The sequence below is a fragment of the Indicator indicator genome, chromosome 31 (genome assembly GCF_027791375.1).
Source record: "Indicator indicator isolate 239-I01 chromosome 31, UM_Iind_1.1, whole genome shotgun sequence".
NCBI classification, from domain to species: Eukaryota; Metazoa; Chordata; class Aves; order Piciformes; family Indicatoridae; genus Indicator; species Indicator indicator.
The window spans coordinates 10,365,301-10,386,282 of record NC_072040.1 but is presented as its reverse complement, the minus strand read 5'-3'; the positions used below and the strand labels follow the sequence as shown (position 1 = coordinate 10,386,282).

Here is a 20,982-nt window from a genome sequence, read left to right as displayed (position 1 = left end):
TCTGGCTGCTAGCTGTGGCCACTTAACCATTCTGGCACTCCTAGGGTTTAATGCTGCTCTTAGCATGATAATCCGGGGCCACAAGCCTGGTCAGGAAGCTGTGGTGTGTAGTTAGGTACCTTGAGTGTTGTGTTCAGTTCTGGGCCCATCTGGGTCCTGCATTTGGGGTCACAGCAACCTCCTGCAAAACTACAGGCTTGGGGCTGAGTGGCTGGCAACTGCCCAGCAGTAAAGGACCTGGGGGTGCTGGTCAACATCTGGCTGAACATGAGCCAAGAAGGCCACCAGCATCCTGCCCTGGATCAGCAGTGGTATGGCCAGCAGGAGTCGGGCAGTGATTGTCCCCTTGTACTCAGCACCTGGTTCAGCTTTGGATCCCTCATTACAAAGACACTGAGGTGCTGGAGCATGTCCAGAGAAGGGCAATGAGGCTGGAGAAGGGCCTGGAGCCCCTGAGCTGCAAGGAGGAGCTGAGGGTGCTGGAGGTGTTCACGCAGGAGAAGAGGAGGCTGAGGGAGACCTCATTGCCCTCTACAAATCCCTGAAAGAAGGTTGGAGTGAGTAGTGGGCAGCCTCTTCCCCCTGGTGGCAAGCAACAGGACCAGAGGAAACTGATGGAAGTTGTGCCCAGGAAGGTTTAGGCTGGGTGTTAGGAAATATTTCTTCACTGAAAGGGTTCTCAGACATGGGAATGGTCTGCCCAAGGCAGGGCTGGTTCTTGTGTGTAGACAAGGTGCATTTGTATCTTATGTGTTAGGGGAACTCACTAAAAGAAAAGTGAAGCTCAGGTCTGTGCTGGTGCACTTGTGCTGTGAGCTTCAGCTTCGGCTCATAGCACAGGCACCTCAAAATGGGCTCGTTGATAGTTCAGTGAGTCAATATTCAGCTTCATTCAACACTTGGTTCTACCTAGAGACTTCATTTGGCTCTACCCAGTGAATTAGTGGTACAGAAAAATGTGGGGATGTAAGAGCAGTAGTGCTTGGTGGGAGGCTTGGGGGTTTACCACAGTCCTTGGTTTCCAAGCTTGCTCAGAATTTCAGTTTGGTGTGAGGGGTTTGCATGCCTTCCACCTGAGGCATTAGCCAAACTGATGTTTGAGAGGCTCTCCACTGCATTGTGGAGGCTCCAAGCAGCCATCCCCTGCTGCCCATGCCCACACTAAACATCTGTGGTGTGGAGGTAGCCTCCAAGATAGCTCAGTGTGGCTGTTTTGGTGACAGCTGAGAGGCTTTTTCTTTGTGTCCATTCTGGGTGAAGTGTGAAACGCTGTTTCTCTCTTTAGCAGAGATGAAGATGACATAAATGATGTGACCTCCATGGCTGGGGTCAGCGTTGCTGAGGAGAGTGCCTGCATTTTGGCAGCCAGCTCTGAGCTCATCGGTACTGTCGTCCACTCGTGTGCAGATGAACCTTTTCTCTTCTCAGAAGCACTTCAGAAGAAGATCTTGAAAATAGGTGAGAGCAAAGCACACAAACCAGATGTGTATGGATGTAGCATTCCCTTGCCTGCCTTCCTGTGGGCTGGGTTCAGCAGCCAGCCTCTGCAGACTTGGAAGATCGAGGGAGGTTCTTCCAGCAGATTGAGGGAGGTTCTCCTCCCCCTCTACTCTGCCCTGGTGAGACCTCACCTGGAATACTGCATCCAGTTCTGGGCTCCCCAGTTCAAGAGGGACAGGGATCTGCTGGAGAGAGTCCAAGGGAGGGCTACAAGAATGCTGAAGGGACTGGAGCACTGCCTGGGGAGGAGAGGCTGAGAGCCCTGGGGCTGGTTAGTCTGGAGAGAGAAGACTGAGAGGGAATCTAATAAATGTCCATAAATATCTGAGGGTTGGGGGTCAGGAAGGAAGGGACAGGGACAGCCTCTGCTCGCTTGTGCCCTGTGATAGGACAAGGAGCAATGGATGGAAACTGCAGCACAGGAGGTTCCACCTCAACATGAGGAAAAACTTCACTGTGAGGGTCCCAGAGCACTTGGACAGGCTGCCCAGAGAGGTTGTGGAGTCTCCTTCGTCTGGAGTCTTTCAAGCCCTGTCTGGATGTGTTCCTGTGTGACCTGTGCTGGATTCTCTGGTCCTGCTGGTTCTATGCTCTGGCAGCAGGGTCAGACTCAAAGATCTCCAGAGGTCCCTTCCAACCCCTAACATCCTGAGAGCCTGTGAAGAGCTGAAACTATTAAGGTCTGCCACGTCAGTTCATGTGCTCCTACCAAACTACTCTGAACTTTTGCTTCCTCTTTTAGGACACAACTGTTCTCCTAAGTTTTTTAGATGGAAGTAGCCTAAAGTACAAGTGGAAAGAAGAAATTGGTGCCACTTTTAAATTGTGAGAAGCTTTGTTACTCAGAATGGAACACACAACACTCACATAGATGTGTCAAGCCAATTCCTTCAGCATGCTTTGCTCTTTCTGCAGTTCCTAACTGGATGCATGGCACTGACTTTCCTGACAGCTTTGATAGCTGAGCAGGCTGAGGAATGCATGTACTCTATGGCCAGCATTACAGATACTCCCCATCTGGTGAGGAAGAGATTTCAGACTGCCAATATGGACACAGCAGGCCTCTGTTTATGACTCCCTCTGTAGAAAAATCTCTTTCATTAATTTTATGCAAAAGAGATGTTCAAGCTGTTTACATCAGTGAATAATGGTTGGGCTGTGTGATGATTTCATGTCTTTATCAATGATCTGGATGAGGGGGTTGAGGCACCCTCAGTGAGTTTGCAGATCACACCAGACTGGATGGGAGTGTTGAGCTGCTGGAGGGTAGGAAGGCTCTGCAGAGGCACCTGGACAGCCTGGATTGATTGGCTGAGGTCAGTTGTATGAGGTTCAACAAGGCCAAGTGCTGGGTCCTGCAATTGAGGTCACAGCAACCTCCTGCAAAACTACAGGCTTGAGGCAGAGTGGCTGGGAGCTGCTCAGCAGAAAAGGACCTGGGGGTGCTGGTCAAGATCTGGCTGAACATGAGCCAGGGTGTGCTCAGGTAGCCAAGAACACAACCAGTGTCCTGGCCTGGATCAGCAATAGTGTGAGCAGCAGGAGTAGGGCAGTGATTGTCCTCCTGTACTCAGCACCTTGAGTACTGGGTTCAGCTTGGGGTCCCTCACATTGAGGACACTGAGATGTTGGAGTGGGTCCAGAGAAGGGCAACGAAGCTGGTGAAGGATCTGGAGAGCAGGGCTGGTGAGGAGCAGCTGAGGGACCTGAGGCTGTTTAGTGTGGAGAAGAGGAGGCTGAGGGGAGACCTCATTGCTCTCTACAACTCCCTGAAAGTTACAGCCAGGTGGGATTTGGTCTCTTCTCCCTCGTAACAAATGATAGGACAAGAAGAAATGGCCTCAAGTTGCACCAAGGGAGGTTTAGGTTGGACATCAGAAGCTTCTCCACTGAAAGGTTTCTCAAAGCCTGGCACAGGCTGCCCAGGAGGTGGTTGAATCCCCATCCCTGGAGGTGTTTCAGAGCTGCAGAGATGTGGTGCTGAGGGCCATGGTTTAGCACCAGCCTTGGCAGAGTTAGAGAACAGTTGGACTGGATGGTTTTAAAACTATTTTCCATCCCCAACAGTTCTGTGATTCTCTGAAATCTGGGAAGACATTGCAGCTTCTTCCTGCCTGTGAGACTGTTCCTCCTTTTCAGGTAGAGCAGCAAGGCAAAGGCAGCAGGTGATGAGTTTTTTCACACTAGGCTGTTTATCCATTCTTACCCCTCCACTTGGCAGTAAACAGGGAGCTGGCTTCTAGGATGTGCTGTGTAGTGCTCCATAAAGCATTGCAGCTGCTGTAAGTGCAGCGAGGGGCAAGGAGAGCGCTGCTGGCACCCGCAGCCTAGCAGGGATGGGGAGCTGCAGCCTGCTGTGCCCACCAGGGAAAAGTCACTGCTGTCCAGGTGTCTTGGAGGAGTCGTGTTGAGTGATGGATGGTGGCAACCAGGGGGAGGCTTCTCCCTTGGCAGAAGGTTGCAGAGGTGATGCCCGGCTCCGGGCGCGGGGCTGGCGCAGCTTTGCCGGCAGCCGCGGTCACAGCTGCTGGAACGCAGGGAGGCAGCAACAGCCTGAGAGGAAAGGTGGAAGGTGGTGGCATGATGACCCTGGCTGGACTTGATCTGTGCTGTCCTAGCTGCTGCCGTGGGATGGCTGGGGCTGTCTGCCCTGTGCAAGTTGTTGGAGGCAGGTGAGGGGGTCCTGGGTGCCTGGGGTGTGCTGCCAACCCCGTCCCAGCTGGTGGAATAAATGTCATGAGTTGTTAACAAGCACAGTGTCAAGCAGGGCAAGATGTAATACTCCATTTTTTTTAATTACTGGAATTAACAGAATCTGGCACTAATTTCTACAGCTACTGCCTCTCCCCCTCCCCGAACATGAAGCTTGATTTGTGTTCTTATTAACTTTGTCCTATAAATGACCTTGCAAGGAGAGTGATTCTGGAGGCTAAGTGAAACAATGTCTATATTTTCTGAAGCTCCAGGCTAAGTTTTATTAATGTAATGTCTGAGATCTTTGAAGTTGTGACTTTACCAGGAAAATCATAATCTCCAAACCTTTATTCATAATGGGTATGACTTCCAGGGGGAACAGAATACCTGCTGTGCTAATTATTTCAATTATCAGCTACTACTAAAACACGTAATGGATTTTCTCTGCTTCCACAGGTAAAAGGCATGACATTGTGGAACTTAACTCTGATGTTGTGAACTTAATCTCCCAAGCTACCCAGCAGAGATTACGAGGGCTCCTAGAAAAACTGACTGTAATTGCTCAGCACAGAGTATCAACCCACAAGGTAAAAGGAAATCATTAAGCAACTTCTGCACCAAAGTTTTCCTCCTTTGCAGTCTGGAAGGGAAACCTCTTCCCAGGTACAGGCACATCATGTTACAATATGTGTGTGTACAGTTCTGGGGGCCCCAGCACAAGAAGGATGTGGAACTGAGAGGATCCAGAGGAGGCCACAAAGATGATCAGAGGACTGGAGAACCTCTCCTATGGGGACAGGCTGAGGGAGTTGGGGCTGTTCAGCCTGGAGAAGAGAAGACTCTGGGGAGACCTTAGAGCAGCCTTTCAGTACCTGAAGGGGCTCCAGGAGAGCTGGGGAGGGATTTTTGTCAAGGGCTTGTAGTGCTAGAATGAGGGGCAATGGCTTTGAGCTGGAAGAGGGGAGATTTAGACAGGAGATTAGGCAGAAATTCTTTCCCAGTGAGGGTAGTGAGACACTGGAACAGGTTGCCCAGGGAGGTTGTGGATGTCCCCTCCCTGGAGGTGTTGAAGGCCAGAATGGATGAGGCCTTAAGGAAGCTGGGCTGGGGGGGTGCACCTAGATGATCTTCAAGGCTCCTTCCAACCCAAACCATTCTCTGTGCCTTTTCAGTGTTTACCAAGGCTGGTTTTGTTGTATCTGTTTCTAGCCTCTAACTATTCCTTATGTTTTCTATTCCACTTGTTGCATAGCTGCCCTTAAAGCCCAGCATAAGAAGAAATGTATGGGTTTGTTCTCTTCCCAGTGACTGCTACACAAAATCAGTCCTGCACAGTAAATGCAAAGCTATTTTGGAATGCTCTTGGTTGCTGAGTTGATTCAGGGGCTTGTGTCTGCTTTATGCATTTACTGGTGATGAAGCTGCAGTGTTGGCTTAGTACAAAGCCTTGGGAAACCAAGTAGAGTATTTTATTTTTAGAAAGGGCTCCATGTGAAGGCAGAGACCCTTTTGATCTTAACATTTCTGGAACTATTTTTTTTTTCCTGCCAGTGCTACTTAAGATTCCCTTCCCTCCCTTTTGCATTAGCTCCATTCACTATAAAGGGTATTGGGTTCCAGTATCCCTTCAGATGCTTGTGTAGTGCAAATGGGAAGCAATAACTTGCTAGCAGCCAAAATAGCTCTTGCAGGGTTGGATTTGCTGTTGCTGTCATTCAACAATAAAACATTAGTCCTTACTTTTTTTCAGTATCAAGCTCTTTTAGAAAGAAATTGGGACTTGGAAGCAGATTGTCAACTCCTAAGTTCTTCTTTGTGTGGTTGGAAGTTTGAAGCAAATTATCTTTTAGCTCCTAAATTGGAAGTGAGAAGCAGATTATCTGTCAATTCCTCTAAGTTCTTGTTGTGTGGTTGCTTTGGTTTGGTTTTGTGTTTTGTTTTTTAATTTTTTTTTTTACAGGAACTTTATACTTCCATGGATTTTAACAAGAGCTGACTGATGACGGGACCTGGGGGTACTGGTTGACAGCCGCTGAACATGAGCCAGCAGTGTGCCCAGGTGGCCAAGAGAGCCAATGGCATCCTGGCCTGCATCAGGAATAGTGTGGCCAGCAGGAGCAGGGAGGTCATTGTACCCTGTACACAGCACTGGTTAGGCCACACCTTGAGTACTGTGTCCAGTTCTGGGCCCCTCAGTTTAGGAAAGATGTTGAATTGCTGGAGCATGTCCAGAGAAGGGCAACGAGGCTGGGGAGAGGCCTTGAGCACAAGCCCTATGAGGAGAGGCTGAGGGAGCTGGGGGTGTTCAGCCTGGAGAAGAGGAGGCTCAGGGGAGACCTCATTGCTGTCTACAACTACCTGAAGGGAGGTTGTAGCCAGGAGGGGGTTGGGCTCTTCTCCCAGGCAACCAGCACCAGAACAAGAGGACACAGTCTCAAGCTGTGCAGGGGAGGTTTAGGCTGGAGGTGAGGAGAAAGTTCTTCACAGAGAGAGTGGTTGGCATTGGAATGTGCTGCCCAGGGAGGTGGTGGAGTCCCCATCCCTGGAGATGTTCAAGAGGAGCCTGGATGAGGCACTTAGTGCCATGGTCTGGTTGATTGGATAGGGCTGGGTGATAGGTTGGACTGGAGGATCTTGGAGGTCTCTTCCAACCTGGTTGATTCTATGATTCTGTGATTCTTGTAGCCCCCTTCAGGTACTGCTATTAGGTCTCCCTGGAGCCTTCTGTTCTCCAGGCTGAACAATCCCAGTAACCAGTAGGATTTAGTGTCTTGCAGACACCAAGGACACAAGGACAGTAGGCTTGATAGGGCTGATTTCTTTCTCATTGAACTTAAGCAATAGAAATCTTGATAGATTTGTGTCTGATGGAACTGCCAGAAGCAATGATGAGATTGGAAGACTGCAATAAGCCTGCTTGCTTTTCCTATTTTTCTCCAAACCGACCCCAAAATTAATGAGCATGATAATCCCAGAGGCACAGGTACCCACTTCTGTCAGGAAGGCACCACCAAAGAGTGTCCTACAGGACTGTGTCGATGCTGTGATACTGTTGTGAGAGATGCTGACAGGCTTTTCGATGTCTAAATTCAAGAACAGAACACTCCAGGATTTTGGAGCCCTGCTGTGTCTTTATATATTGAGTAGCTGTCCTGGAAGGCTCTGCGGGTGGTCTCTTCTCCCTGGTATCAAGTGATGGGACAAGAGAAAATCACAGAATGTTAGGGGCTGGAAGGGACCTTGAGAGATCATCTAGTCCAACCCCCTCCCAAAGCAGGATCACCTATGCCAAGGGACCTCAAGTTGCACCAGGGGAGGGTTAGGTTGGAGATGAGGAAAAAAATTTCTTTTCTGCAAGAGTGGTCAGGCGTTGGAACAGGCTGCTCAGGGAGGTAGTGGAGTCCCCATCCCTGGAGGTGTTCAAGAAACCTGTGGCCATGGTTTAATGGCCACGGTGGTGTTGAGTTGATGGTTGGACCTGAAAGACCTTAGACATCTTTTCCAACCTTAATGATTCTGTGATTAAATTTAGCTCAGTTAAAGTAAACCCAACTTTGTAACTGGCAGATCTCCAAGTTCAGCTTTGGCACATCCAAACCTAACCATGCTCTGTGTGGTGGTTCTGTGCTGTATCTGTCAGTGGCTTAAATTCCAGCCTCAGTTTCCACCTGTAACAGCTACAGTTGTTGCTGGGGACAGTTTGTCCTTATGTGAGGAAGTTAAACTGTTGTATGGATCAGGCTGCCCAGAGAAATGGTGGAGTCTCCATCTTTGGAGTTGTTCCAAACCCACCTAAATGCCATCCTGTGCAACCTGCTCTAGGTGAACCTGCTCTGACAGGGTGGAGGTTGCACTAAATGATCTCCAGAGGTCTTTCCAACCCCTTACCACTCTGTGTGGACTAACTCTGAATCCAGCTTGCTTCCTCAGCAGTAATAGCTGCACAGTATGGACAGATACACAATACAGATACACAACAAATGCACAATCTTCTGTCTAAGCAACTTAGTGCTAAACAATCCCAGAGAACAAGTTCATTGAGTAGGATAAAATATAAATGCAGGTCTTCCTCTTCTACAAAGTCCTGAAGTAAGTTATCTTAAGCCAGTCATTGAGGAGCTGAAATCCTGTCATGGATGCATCCATTTCTTGCCACCATAAGCTCATGGTAGGGCCTTGAGTTGCTTCTGGTTGAGGGGCTTGCATTCCTAAATGGCATAGGGTCTTGGATTTGGCTTTAAAAATAGAAGTAGCTGCCTCTGACTTTGGGCATTCCAACCCAAAACACTTCTAAACTTTGGAAAAAAAAATAATCTTTTGTTAATAAGGCTTCCTCCTTTGTCCCTTTAAAAGGATTGTGGCATGGTGGTGGATTATTCTCATCTGCTGCTTACTAACAAATTGTGCTAATGCTCTGAGACTGACTCCAAGGAGGGCAGTAGAAAAAAAAAAAAAGGCTTTGAGCAGTAACAGAAGAGGAGGAAAAGGTTTGTTGAACTTGTTTGCAGAGACACAGACTCTGCTTGGGAAAGGAAGCCTCCTTGGTTGCAACACATGGTGTGATCTGAGCCACAATTGGTGCTGTGTGACAATGTGGTGGCTTGTTAAAAAGGACCAAGCTTAATACCAGAAGAGGGATTGATTTTTGTGCTCTGGCTGGGTTGTGAGAATTCAGACTGGGAGAAAACAGTGCCCTACAGGAAGACTTCTGCTTTCCTCCCAGCTTTTAAATTTGTATGACTGACCACCTATGTGAGACCACACCTGGAATACTGTGTCCAGTTTTGGGCTCCCCAATTCAAGAGAGACAGGGATCTGCTGGAGTCCGACAGAGAGCTACATGGATGATTGAGGGACTTGAACATCTCTGCTGTGAAGAAAGACTGAGAGCCCTGTTTAGTCTGGAGAAGAGAAGGCTGAGAGGGGATCTGATCAATATCTATCAATATCTGAGGGGTGGGTGTCAGGATGAAAGTGCCCAGTGATAGGACAAGGAACAATTGGTATAAGCTGGAGCACAGGAGGTTCCACCTCAACATGAGGAGAAAATTTTTCACTGTGAGGGTGATGAAGCTCTGGAGCAGGCTGCCCAGAGAGGTTGTAGAGTCTCCTTGTCTGGAGACTTTCAAAACCCATCTGGATGTGCCCTGGGTGACTGCTGTGGCAGGAGGGTTGGACTTGATGACCTCTGGAGGTCCCTTCCAACCCCTACCATTCTGTCATTCTGGTTGTCTCCAACAAACTTCTCTTCCCAGGGCAATGACAGGTACATGGTATCTAGTGACACCAGAGCCCAGCTGAGATTCCTTGAGAAGCTGGACCACCTGGAAAAGCAGAGAAAGGCTGAGGAGGAACGTGAAATGTTGCTTCGAGTAGTCAAGGTAAGAACTTCACTCCTTGCTTTCCAAGGATGTGTAGTGGTTTAGACTGGTGAACATCTTCAGGTTTCTCCTCTTTCTGCTTTAAGTGTAGCAACCAGTAACTGGAAGTCCATCATGTTTAGGATAGCTTAGGCTACACAGAAAAGGATTTTTAGCTTTTCACAGTCTTCTAAACAATCACAGGAATCCTTGCAGATGTCTAGGGGGGAGGGGGCGGGGGTGGACTCTTCTTTTGAAATTATTCCTGCTGGCCAAAATGAAATAGCAGAAGGATTCACATAATGGTAAACATCCATCCTGACTCTATTTCTGGCCCTGAATTTGATCTGCCTTTCTCCATATCTGTTTGAAAATATGGGTTCACTGTGCTTGTGCAGGCTGGTGGGGCCCAACTGCTCTGCCAGATGTTTCTTTTCCATGGTCAGATCAGAGGGCAGCCTTGGAGCTGGTACCCTTACAGCTGCCAACCCCTGATAGAGCCACTGCTGCTAGTACAGACTGAGTAGCTTTCTTCCCTCTTCCTTCCCCTCAAGAGCAGGAGCAAAAGAAAAACAATTGGTAGGTGGTGCTCCATCAGGTGTGACTCCATCAGCTTCTGTTTGCTGGGGTGGTTTTGTTTTGTTGCAGGCTCACAGAATTAACCAGGTTGGAAAAGACCTTCCAGACCATCAAGTCCAACCTGTGACCCAGCACCATCTAATCAACTAAACCATGGCACTAAATGCCTCATCCAGTCTTATTTTAAACACTTCCAGGGATGGTGACTCCACCACCTCCCTGGGCAGCACATCCCAATGGCCAAATTCGGGAGCCCCTTGGGTGGGAGCCTGCTGTGGAGTTGAAAGAACCACATTGTACTTGCAGGAGTACGACTCCCTTTCTTTCCTGTACTTCCTGTCCTTTTTTTAAGTGTCTGCTGCTGACATGAACAACATCATGCCTAGACTGGACCTGACTGACAGTGTTAGCATCATTTTCAGCTTTATCTTGCTTCAGGCTAGAGCAGAGGCAGCCGGCCCAGATGAGAGGGGGGGGTTGGGGGTGCACGTATGTGTGCGGAGGGGGGAGGGAAGCCAGTCTGGATTGAGGCATTCCCCCCTGCAGCTAAATCTTTCAATCACCAGAGAAAATTGTCGTTTATTAAATATTTAAGGGATAGGATGGTGTTTGGATGCCAGTAATTTCTGTCCCATCTTTCCCCCTCTCTCCCTTTGGTAGAGCCATGTCAATAAAGAGGATCCAGAACAACTGCGGTTAAAGCAGAAAGCGAAAGAGGTAAGTGAGGGCTTCCCAGTTGCCATGCCTGCCTTTGTGTGTTGAGAGAAGGTTGGCAGCCCTGTCCTGGCAATTAGGTCAGGGTTTATTTTGCTGCTGCATACCATTTGCAAGAGGCCTTGGGGAAGGACAGGAACTGCCACAGGCAAGGGCAGTGCTTCAAATGAGGTCAATGAATTATGAGCTCGCTCTCTCTCCTTTTTTTTTTAACGTTTTCTTCAGTCCTGTCTAGCCCTTTGTAAACTGCTGTGGTACACTTGGTAGGAATATAATGTGGGATTAGGAAGTGTAAGGGGGGGGGGGAAATAGGGAAAAAAAAAAAAAAGAGAAACTTTGAGATTTAGCATCTGGGACTGTACAATAGGCTACATTTTTCCAGGGTAATTGTTCGTTTTGTAAATCTGATACTGCTTATAATTCTTTGGCTGGGAGGCGGTACTGGGATTTAGTTTTAAATGGAAAACGCCTCTGGCTTTTAATTTTCTGGGCCCAGCAGTTTTCTGTTCTGGAATGGAGCCCTTGTTTCACACAGTTCATGTTTAGCTGCAGGGGTTTTAGTTTATAGCTTAGACTGGTTAAGCTTTTACTCCCAGAGGCCTCTGCATAGCAACTGTAGAAATCAACAAATAAGTTCATTTATGTCTGCAGCCTCCTCTCAGTAGCTGACTTTTTACATTTCCCAATATCCATTTCCTGACTTTTCTAGCCTGAGAGAAAAAAGCTCCACTAATTGGAGCTTATTTTAATTGAGCCTTAATATTGGATCTCACTGGAGCTGCCCCCAGAGCTACTGGGAACAGAATGAAATGAAAGTACCTCAGGTTGAAGATGTGTGTGAGGGGCTCTGTGTGTGTGTGTGTGTGTGTGAAATTTTTCACTTGACCTACAGATTCTTTTCCCTGCTGAATAAATCATCAAGCCTGTTCACATCTCTGATTAAGGATCTGACAGCAGACGATAATAAAGACAATTGAGGTGTGAGATGTGTGATCCAGAGCTGAAGAAATTGGTTTCTATAGTTACTTGACTGATTTCATGCAATTTTTTAAGGATCTTTGTGCTAAATGAGGGTGATTTTTTTTTTTCTGAGCAACCTTTTTTTTTTTTCCTTAACTGTGCCTCTTGAACTATGAAATTTGTTGTTGCTTAACATTGCTGCACTTGGCTCCTAGGTGCCAGCAGCAGCAGCAGGTTATTTATGAATGCTTTAAAGGCCCTTATTGTTTGGATTAATGGAGGAGCCCAGGCAAAACAAATGAAAATCCAGTAAAATAGTATTGGAATCGATGCTCTGGGTTGGCACCACAGCAGCAGAAATTTGTGGAGTAAGAGGAGAGAGAAGGAATTTGCTTCACTATCATTCTTTTAATTGTTTCTTTCTGCTTGCAACTCTTCCTGCTCGCAATCTGTGAGGACAAAGTTGCCCTGAAGCCCTTCCCAGTTTGCCTCTAGTGCCACCAGGCTCAACAATCAGTGGGTGATGCTAATTTGTCTTGTTTTGTAGGTGGCTTTACCTCTGCATCATGAGGTCGTTTCTGGAGGTTCTTTCTGTAGCTAAAACGCTGCAAAGCAATTTGTTCATGCAACTCATTTTCTCTCTTCCTCTCAACAATAAGGTGTAGGAGCTCAAAAAATATTCTGTGATTCAGATGTTTAGGACAGAAATTAGTTAGATGTGGGTGCTTTGAGTCACCTCTTTGATTGATTGGTATTGTTAATGAGATCTCTTTTTAAAAATCACATCTTGGAGCACAACAAAGGAGCCAAAAGGGTAGAGAAGGTGCCTGAATTTAGTACTTAATGTTCTACTAAGTGCTGGAGAAATGTTGGAATGGGTTGCCCAGAGAGGTTGTGGATGCTCCCTCCCTAGAGGTGTCCAAAGCCAGGTTGGATGAGGCCTTGAGCAAGCTGGACTGGTGGGAGGTGTCCCTGAGGTTGGAACTGGTTGATCCTTAAAGTCCCTCCCAACCCAAACCATTCTGTGATTCTATGACTGAGTTCACATCCTTCAGTGCATCTTGTCACTTCATCACCCTGGTCCTGCTTATTTCTCCATACTGTGCTGCTTCCAGAGTGATGGCCTCCCATCTGCTTCACACAAAGAAGAGGAGCCAGATGTGCCTCTTGGGAAAACAACAGATCTCTCTGTTGGTATTGCCTTGTCCTCAGTCCTGCTGCATTGTTCTCTGGAGAATAAGGCAGCCAGAACTTCTGCAGGCTTCCCATGCTGGATGGGAAACCCTCCTCCTGTGCCAGGGGGGCTTTCTTATCTGTGAGACCCTCTCAGGCTTAAGTGGAAATGAAGCCAAATGCAGCTGGTCAGCTTTGGCACTTTATTGAGAGCGTGGAGAGGAATGGTTAGCAAACATTTGCATTTAGAAATGCAAACTGCATTAAGAGCAAAATAAAAGGCATCAAAAATGCCAGGCTGAAGCTGGCCACACAGGGGCACAGTGTATACTGGGACCAAAGCCTGCAAGAAAGGCTCACCATTGTCTGTCTGTCCTGTTGTCTTGTGAGTGCAGCCTGCTCCTTAAGAAACAGCCCTTGGGAATTTTGATCCCTCTGTCAGCTGGAATCGGATCCTTTCCAGGCCACTCTGGTTGAGTATCCACTCAAGGCTTGGTCTGACCCACTTCAAGTTCTTCAGCCATGAATTTGGTCCTTCCTTCCTCCAAGCTGTCTTTTTTTTTTTTTTTTTTTTGTGTTGCTGGTGACCTCCACCAGGCAGAGGGTGTGGGGTGGTGGCACTGGAGCATGTTCTAAAGCAATGTTTCCCAAAATGCAGAGTGCACATCCTAACAATGAATACTCATAAATCCAGGCTGTGCTGTCATCCAGCAGCTGCAGGCAACATCTTAACATTGCTGGAAGTACAGCCAGAGCCTCGGCAGAGGCTTCTTTGATCCAAAGGGCTCTGCATAACTGCTGTGACCTTTTCATCCTTTTTTGCATGACCTATTGCCTCAAACTTCCCCTCTGCTAAGTCATTTACTGTCCTGTATTCTTAGTCTATGAATTAAGTCTTTATTTACTTCCTCCTTTCACCTGTTTCAGCAGATTTTAATACCTATGGAAAGTGCACATTCCTTCTGAGACAGCTGCAAGCCAGGCTTGCCCCAAGCTGCTCCTTTGTGCACTCAAGAATTTTGTCCTCACTCCCCTCATGGGCCAGCTCTTTGTGCTTCTTCAGCCTTATCTGCCACATCAAGCTGGAAGGGTAGAGAGTCCTTGTATCGTCCCCTGATGCTTGCACTTTTAAACCATAACTTCTTTAAGGAGCTTTCTGCTGTTCCCAGTTCTACTTTTAACTATACTTCCAGTTGCAAAGAAAATGTTCAGTTTGTAGATTCCTAGAAGGGTTTGGGTTGGAATGGACCTTAAAGATCATCCAGTTCCAGTCACCCTTGGCCATGGGCAGGGACACCTTCCACTAGCACAGGTTGCTCAAGGTCTCATCCAGCCAGGCCTTCAACACCTCCAGAGAGGGGGCATCCACAGCCTCTGTGGGAAACCTGTTCCAGTGTCTCATCACCCTCACTGGAAAGATTGGGGCTGATATGTGTGATTTACATTAAGAAAGCAAGAAATACCATGACCATGATCATGGAATCATTGGATGGTTTGGCTTGGAAGGAACCTTAAAGATTATCCACTTCCAACCTACCTGCTATGGGCAGGGATACTTCCCACTAGCCCAAGTTGCACAAGGACTCATCCAACCTGGCCTTGAACACCTCCAGGAACAACCTCCCTGGGCAACCTGTTCCAGTGTCTCACCACTCTCACTGGAAAGAATTTCTTCCTAATCTCCAGTCTAAATCTCCCCTCTTCCAGCTTCAATCTATTCCCCCTCTTCCTATCACTACAAGCCCTTGTAAAAAGTCCTTCCCCAGCTGTCCTGTAACCCACTTCAGGTACTGGAAGGCTGCTCTAAGGTCTCCCTGGAGAAGTTCTTATATCTGTATTTCCAGTTTATCTCTGCCTTCATCCCTTTTCTGAAAGGAGCTCATTTAAATGGAGTCTGCATGTAGGATACTGTCAAATGTGCAAACATATGGGCAGTGCATCCCAGAAGAGCTGTAAAAATGTCAGTGTGAAGCAGTGTGTGCTGGAGGTTTAAACAGAAACCCTCATCTCTTGTACTTCTGTCTCTCATCTTCAAAAGGGAGCGTGCTTGTAGTGCAGCTTCAGGAAGCTTAAGGCTGAGGCTGGGCAAAGCTGTCAGATTGTGTGTGTGCAGCACTGCTGCCTGGGTTGAGCAGGTCTGGTGAGGAGCAGCTGAGGGCACTTGGGGTTGCTCATTCTGGAGAAGTGGAGGCTGAGGGGAGATCTTCTGACTCTACACAACTACCTGAAAGGAGGTTGGAGCCAAGTGGTGATTGGTCTCTTCTCCCTAGTAACTAGCAATAGGACAAGAAGAAATGGCCTCAAGTTACACCAGGGGAGGTTTAGGTTGGATATTAAAAGAAACTTCTTCCTTGAAAGAGTTCTCAAAGACTGGAACAGCCTGCCCAGGGAGGTGGTTGAATTCCCATTCCTGGAGGTGCTGAAAAGAGGCAGAGATGTGGTGCTGAGTGACATGGTTTAGCACCAGCCTTGGTAGAGTTAGAGAAAGGACCTTAGAACCCTTTAAGATCAAGGAGTCCAACCATCAATCCAACACCACCATGGCCATTAAACCCTGTCCCCAGGTGCCATGGCCACACTTTCCTTGAACACCTCCAGGGATGGGGACTCCACCACCTCCCTGGGCAGCCTGTTCCCATCCCTGACCACTCTTGCAGCAAAGAAATTTTTTCCTAATCTCCAACCTAATCCTCCCCTGGCACAATTTCAGGCCATTTCCTCTTGTCCTATCACCTGATACTTGGGAGAAGAGAACAGTCCCCACCTCACTGCAACCTCCTTTCAGAGGCTTTATTGTAGAGATCAGTGAAGTCTCTCCCCTCAGCCTCCTCTTCTCCAGACTAAACAATCCTGACTCTTTCCCTTATTTTCTCTCACAGTCTCAGATAACAAGGAATTGTAATCTGATTCTTTGCTGCTCTCCTTACCATCTCAAACCCCATTTTCAACCTCTTTTTTTCCCCACACCTCTTGTGCTGCTTCTGGACCTAATGGTTCACAGTCTTTAAGACCATTCCTGTGGCAGGGGCAAAGGAAACTCCCTGGTTAAACCACAACCTCTCAAAAAAAGCAAAGAGGATGCTGCAAGCAGCAGATCTCATCACAATCAGTTGGCTTTTCATGAGCCTTCAGTGACATCCTGAGAGCTTCTGCTTAATTATCTGATTTCTTAGATCTTTATTGCTTTGTGGTGCTTCTTGCCTGCTTCTTCATGTTTTGAAAGCAAAGCAGGATTATGGACCAGGCATAAATTTTGTTGCCCTGCAGTGTTAGCCTTACAGATGGCAAAGGGCTACCAGCAGAGTTGTGCAGGAAGTCAGGGATGGAAGTGTCCTGTGAAGTGTTAGGTTATTGAGCAAACTCAGCATGACCAGTGGGTAAGGAATTGGTTGGATGGTTGCATCCAAAAGGTAGTGGTCAATGGCTCGATGTCCAGGTGGAGATGGGTGACAAGTGGTGTCCCTCAAGGGTCTGCACTGGGACCAGAGCTGTTCAATATCTTTATCAATGGTATTGACAGAGAGATTGGGGCACCCTCAGCAAGTTTGCTGATGATACCAAGCTGAGTGGTGTGCTTGATGAGTCTGAAGGATGGGATAGGAGCCATCCAGAGGGACCTGGACAGGCTGGAGAGGTGGGCTGAGGAGAATCTCATGAGGGAAGGGACTTACTACAAGGGCTTGTAGTGCTAGGACAAGGGGCAGTGGATTTAAACTGCAAGAGGGGAGATTTAGACTGGAGGTTAGGAAACAATTCTTTGCAGTGAGGGTGGTGAGACACTGGAACAGGTTGCCCAGGGAGGTTGTGGATGCTCCCTCCCTGGAGGCGTTCAAGGCCAGGCTGGATGAGGCTTTGAGCAAGCTGGGCTGGTGGGAGGTGTCCTCAGGGCCCATGGCAGGAGGGCTGGAACTGGATGAGCTTTAAGGTTCCTTCCAACCCAACCACTCTGTGATTCTGTGATAAGCAGGGACATCCCCAGCTAGATCAGGTTGCTTGGAGCCCCATCAAGCCATCAAAGATGTGCAGCAAAGGGCAGTAGCAAGGACCCATGGAGGTGTTCAGGTTCTTTTTCCACTGTTCGTCCTAGAAAACAGTAAATGTTGATATTTTGCCACGAGTTGCTTGGAATTTGAATTAATTTATTGCTTAATTTCTTTCTTGTGGAAGCTGCAAGAATCAGGGGGTTCTGCCTCTGTTCTCTGCTTACTTGCTTTGCTTTTAATCCCCCACAAGTCTTATACAAATTCTTGTTCATCTACTTTAGTGCTTTTATTACTCCTGATGTACTTATTGCTGGATAGCACACATAACCCTTAGGCATACATTAACTTGTCTTCAGCCTTCCCTGGTTTCCTTTTCTTCTGTTACTTTAAATATTTATTTCATCTCTCCATGCTCTGTCAGCCTCCCCTGTCATATCTGGAGACATCCCCACTTGGTGGTGGTGGTTTTTTTTTTTCCCCTTGATGTTAAGCCCAGTATCTTGTACATGCACATTGTAGTCTTTCCTTTATATAAATTAGACTGAGAGCAGAATTGTGGTGTTCAGCTTCCCCACCTGGCTTTCCAGCATTCCTTCTGAGCTCATCTACATCCACAGGGCTGTATTTTTTTGTTACTGTTCTGTCAGGGCTGCTTTTGGAGGGTTTATTCCTAAAGAGAAGTTCCTAGTAGTTAAATTTGAGAAGCAGGAGGAGGGAAAAAAAAATCTTTTATTCATTTTATTTGCTAGTGCTCTGTATACTGAAACTGCTGCAGGAGTATGAGGTATGAGAAGGGTCTAGAGAAGGGCAACAAAGCTGATGAAGGGTCTGGAGAACAGAGCTGGTGAGGAACAGCTGAGGGACCTGGGGGTGTTCAGCCTGGAGAAGAGGAGGCTGAGAGGAGACCTCACTGCTCTCTACAACTCCCTGAAAGGAGGTTACAGTGAGGTGGGGCTTGGTCTCTTCTCCCCAAGTAAGAAGTGGCAGGGTGAGAGGAAATGAAGAATCCGCTTCCTTGAAAAGGTTCTCAAAGACTGGAGCAGGGAAGGCCTTGAGCAATCTGGTCTGGTGGGAGGGGGTTGGAACTGGATGGTGTTTAAGGTCTGGGTCCACCCCCACCTCCATGGCAGGGGTTGGAACTGGATGATCTTTAAGGTCCAGGTCCACCCCCATCTCCATGGCAGGGGGTTGGAATTGGATGATCTTTATGGTCCAGGTCCATTCCCACCTCCATGGCAGGGGTTGGAACTGGATGATCTTTAAGGTCCAGGTCCATTCCCACCTCCATGGCAGGAGGTTGGAACTGGATGATCTTTAAGGTCCCTTCTGACCCAACCCATTCTATGATGTGCAGCAGAGTGTGCATTTCCCTTTCTTCAGTTGTGTTTAAGGGACTTTCCTTTGCCCTGTTTGCAGAAAATCTTGTGTTGGAGCTCTGGTAATGCCACCAGCCACATTCCATGTCCTTGTCACTGAAAGAGTTTCCAATAGACTTTCAGTATTGCTTTAAAAACCCCAAGTCTCAGCATCTCTTAGCTGAAGTGCTTTTGGTCTTTCTATGCAACTTGAAACTGGAAGTTTTAGTGTTAAAATGCCAGCAAAATGTCTTTGGTGTAGCAGTAAAAAGAGCTTTTGCCCATTTCCTGAAATTCAGAGGATGGGAGGTAAGTGAGATGGAATTCCTGTGAGCAGGAACAGAGCAGGGGGCCTGAGTGAAGGACAAGAGAGGTCAATTGGCAAAGCTTTCATTTTGTGTGATTACAGCCATGCTGCAAATGCCATTTCACTAGAAGGGAGGACTTTAAAACATACCTTCCTGCTTGATTTGTGCTGCAGGTCAGATTAACTCAAATGGTTATTGTGTCACCCGAGAGATCCCTGCTTGCTGCAAGACCAGACTTTAAACCCTATTTTTATTATTAAAAAGGCCAGCAGCAACAAAGTCTGCTCTACGAGTTCTGAGACGTTTTCATAGCAATTTGATCTTTATACCCAGGTTTTAGAACTCTTTGTGCTGCCTTTCTTAGCCTATGTAAAAAAATCAGAGCATGAACATTCATTTGCCTCTTGCCTGCAGATTGTCCACCCTCTTCTGGCTCTCTTCTCAAGGAAGGGGTTTTGAGCAGCAGCATCTTTCAGCAGATGAAATAGGCCAGGTGGAGGGGAATGCTGCTGGTTTGTGGGTCTGATGTATGGCACAGGGTCCCCCTGCTCCTTTTGAATTGCCATTGCACACTTCCCAGAATCATGGAATGGGTTGGGTTGGAAGGGACCTTAAAGATCATTTAGTTCCAGCCACCCCCTGCCATGGGCAGGGACACTTCCCACCAGCCCAGCTTGCTCAAGGTCTCATCCAACTTGGCCTGGAACACCTCCAGGGAGGGGACATCCACAAGCTCTCTGGGCAACCTGTTCTAGTGTCTCACCACCCTCACTGCAAAGAATTTCTTCATCATCTCCAGTCTAAATCTCCCCTCCTTGATCTTAAATCCATTTCCTCTCAACCTATCACAACAACCCCTTGTAAAAACTACAAGGCAGGGGGGTGGGAAATCATGTTTTCAAGTCACAAACCTGACTATGGCAGTTTGTATTCGTGTCCTATTTTAGTCAGGGACACCAAAGTTAGTAAAACTGGCCCCTAGAAGACTGGAGATGAGGAAGAAATTCTTTCCAGTGAGGGTGGGGAGACACTGGCACAAGTTGCCCGGGGAGGTCGTGGATGTCCCCTCCCTGGAGGTGTTCAAGGCCAGGCTGGATGAGGCCCTGAGCAACCTGGGCTGGTGGGAGGTGTCCTTAGGGCCCATGGCAAGGGCTGGTTGGAACTGGATGATCTTTAAGGTCGCTTCCAACCCAACCCATTCTCTGAATCCATGAATCTAGAAGGGAAGCAATACTAGATGCAGCTCCTCTCTGTTCTATTTTGACACTGTTTTGACTGTTTTCCTCTTGCTGCAGTGATCTTTCTGCCCTAACTTGTGTGCTACAAAACTCTCTGCTCAAGAAAGATCCAAGCCAACAGAGTTGCCTCCTGCTCTTTCTTGATCTTGTTTAGGAAAGCCCAGCAGTAGTTAGCCAGTATCCTCGGGTATCCCTTCGTGTTATCTACATCTCTTCTCCTTCTCCTGTGCTTTTAAGTGCTCACACAATGTTTGGACATTTAATCTCACACTTTTTAGTGGAGCAAAACTTGATGAAAAGATGATTTTACTGGCTTCAGCAGGGTGATTTGGATGCCTGCCCATAGCCCTTAATGGGGATCTGTTGAGTCCATTATGGAGTCTGAGTGTTTAAATTCATTTGTCTTAATTATATTCTTGGAAGAGTCCCCAAGATGTCTAGAATGCAGCCAGACTCTGATTCCCTTTTCTTTTTTTTTTTTTTCTTTTTTTTCCCCCTTTTTGCTGTGAAACACTGGTGAGATTCTGCCTGCTTTGAAAAATCCTATGACTGGTTTACGACGTGGAAAATGTCTTGGGGAGAGGAAATGATGGTGGTGACATGAGCTTCCAGCATTCTCTGGTCAGGGATGATCAGTTCTGCCTCTAGAAAGCACATCCTGTTCATGCCATCCACCAAGTGGCACCCCAGCCTTCCTCTTGATAGCTTTCTGCCCTCCAACAGCAGTGCTCATCCTGTGGGGCACCTGTGTTGGCAGCAGGCTTTGACAGCTTCAGTTGCCAGGGCTAGATGGTGATGGTGGCCCAGTGCTACCCAGTCCTCAGCCAGAGCAGTGTTCCAGTACTCCACCCAGAGGCACTCAACCCACCCAGTCCCCTCCACTCTGTGCTGATGCCAACCCAAAGCCATCTCAGTATTCAATTCATAGCTCTGTCTCTTGTCAGCTTCTGGGCTGAGGAAGCAGCAGCAAAGCTCCTGTTAAGGCTGCATTGATGATCTCCAGAAAAGGGTCTCCAGAAAAGGGTCACCTACACCATGCTCTCTATAGGTCCATCTCCACATGACTGAGTATTGGAACTGGAAGACAGCAACACATGCTGTGAAATAATTTGTTTCCC

General features: G+C 47.6%; 1 protein-coding gene across 1 annotated transcript in view; it reads left to right on the top strand.

Annotated features, from left to right (window-relative positions):
• The window catches only part of TAF4B (TATA-box binding protein associated factor 4b), an 82,423-nt gene that overhangs the window by 42,023 nt on the left and 19,418 nt on the right, over nt 1–20,982 (top strand). Inside the window, exons 12-15 of the mRNA XM_054394715.1 lie at nt 1,289–1,458; nt 4,651–4,781; nt 9,450–9,575; nt 10,794–10,850. Of these exons, the coding sequence (XP_054250690.1) occupies nt 1,289–1,458; nt 4,651–4,781; nt 9,450–9,575; nt 10,794–10,850 (484 nt within the window). The remainder of the gene's footprint in view (nt 1–1,288; nt 1,459–4,650; nt 4,782–9,449; nt 9,576–10,793; nt 10,851–20,982) is intronic.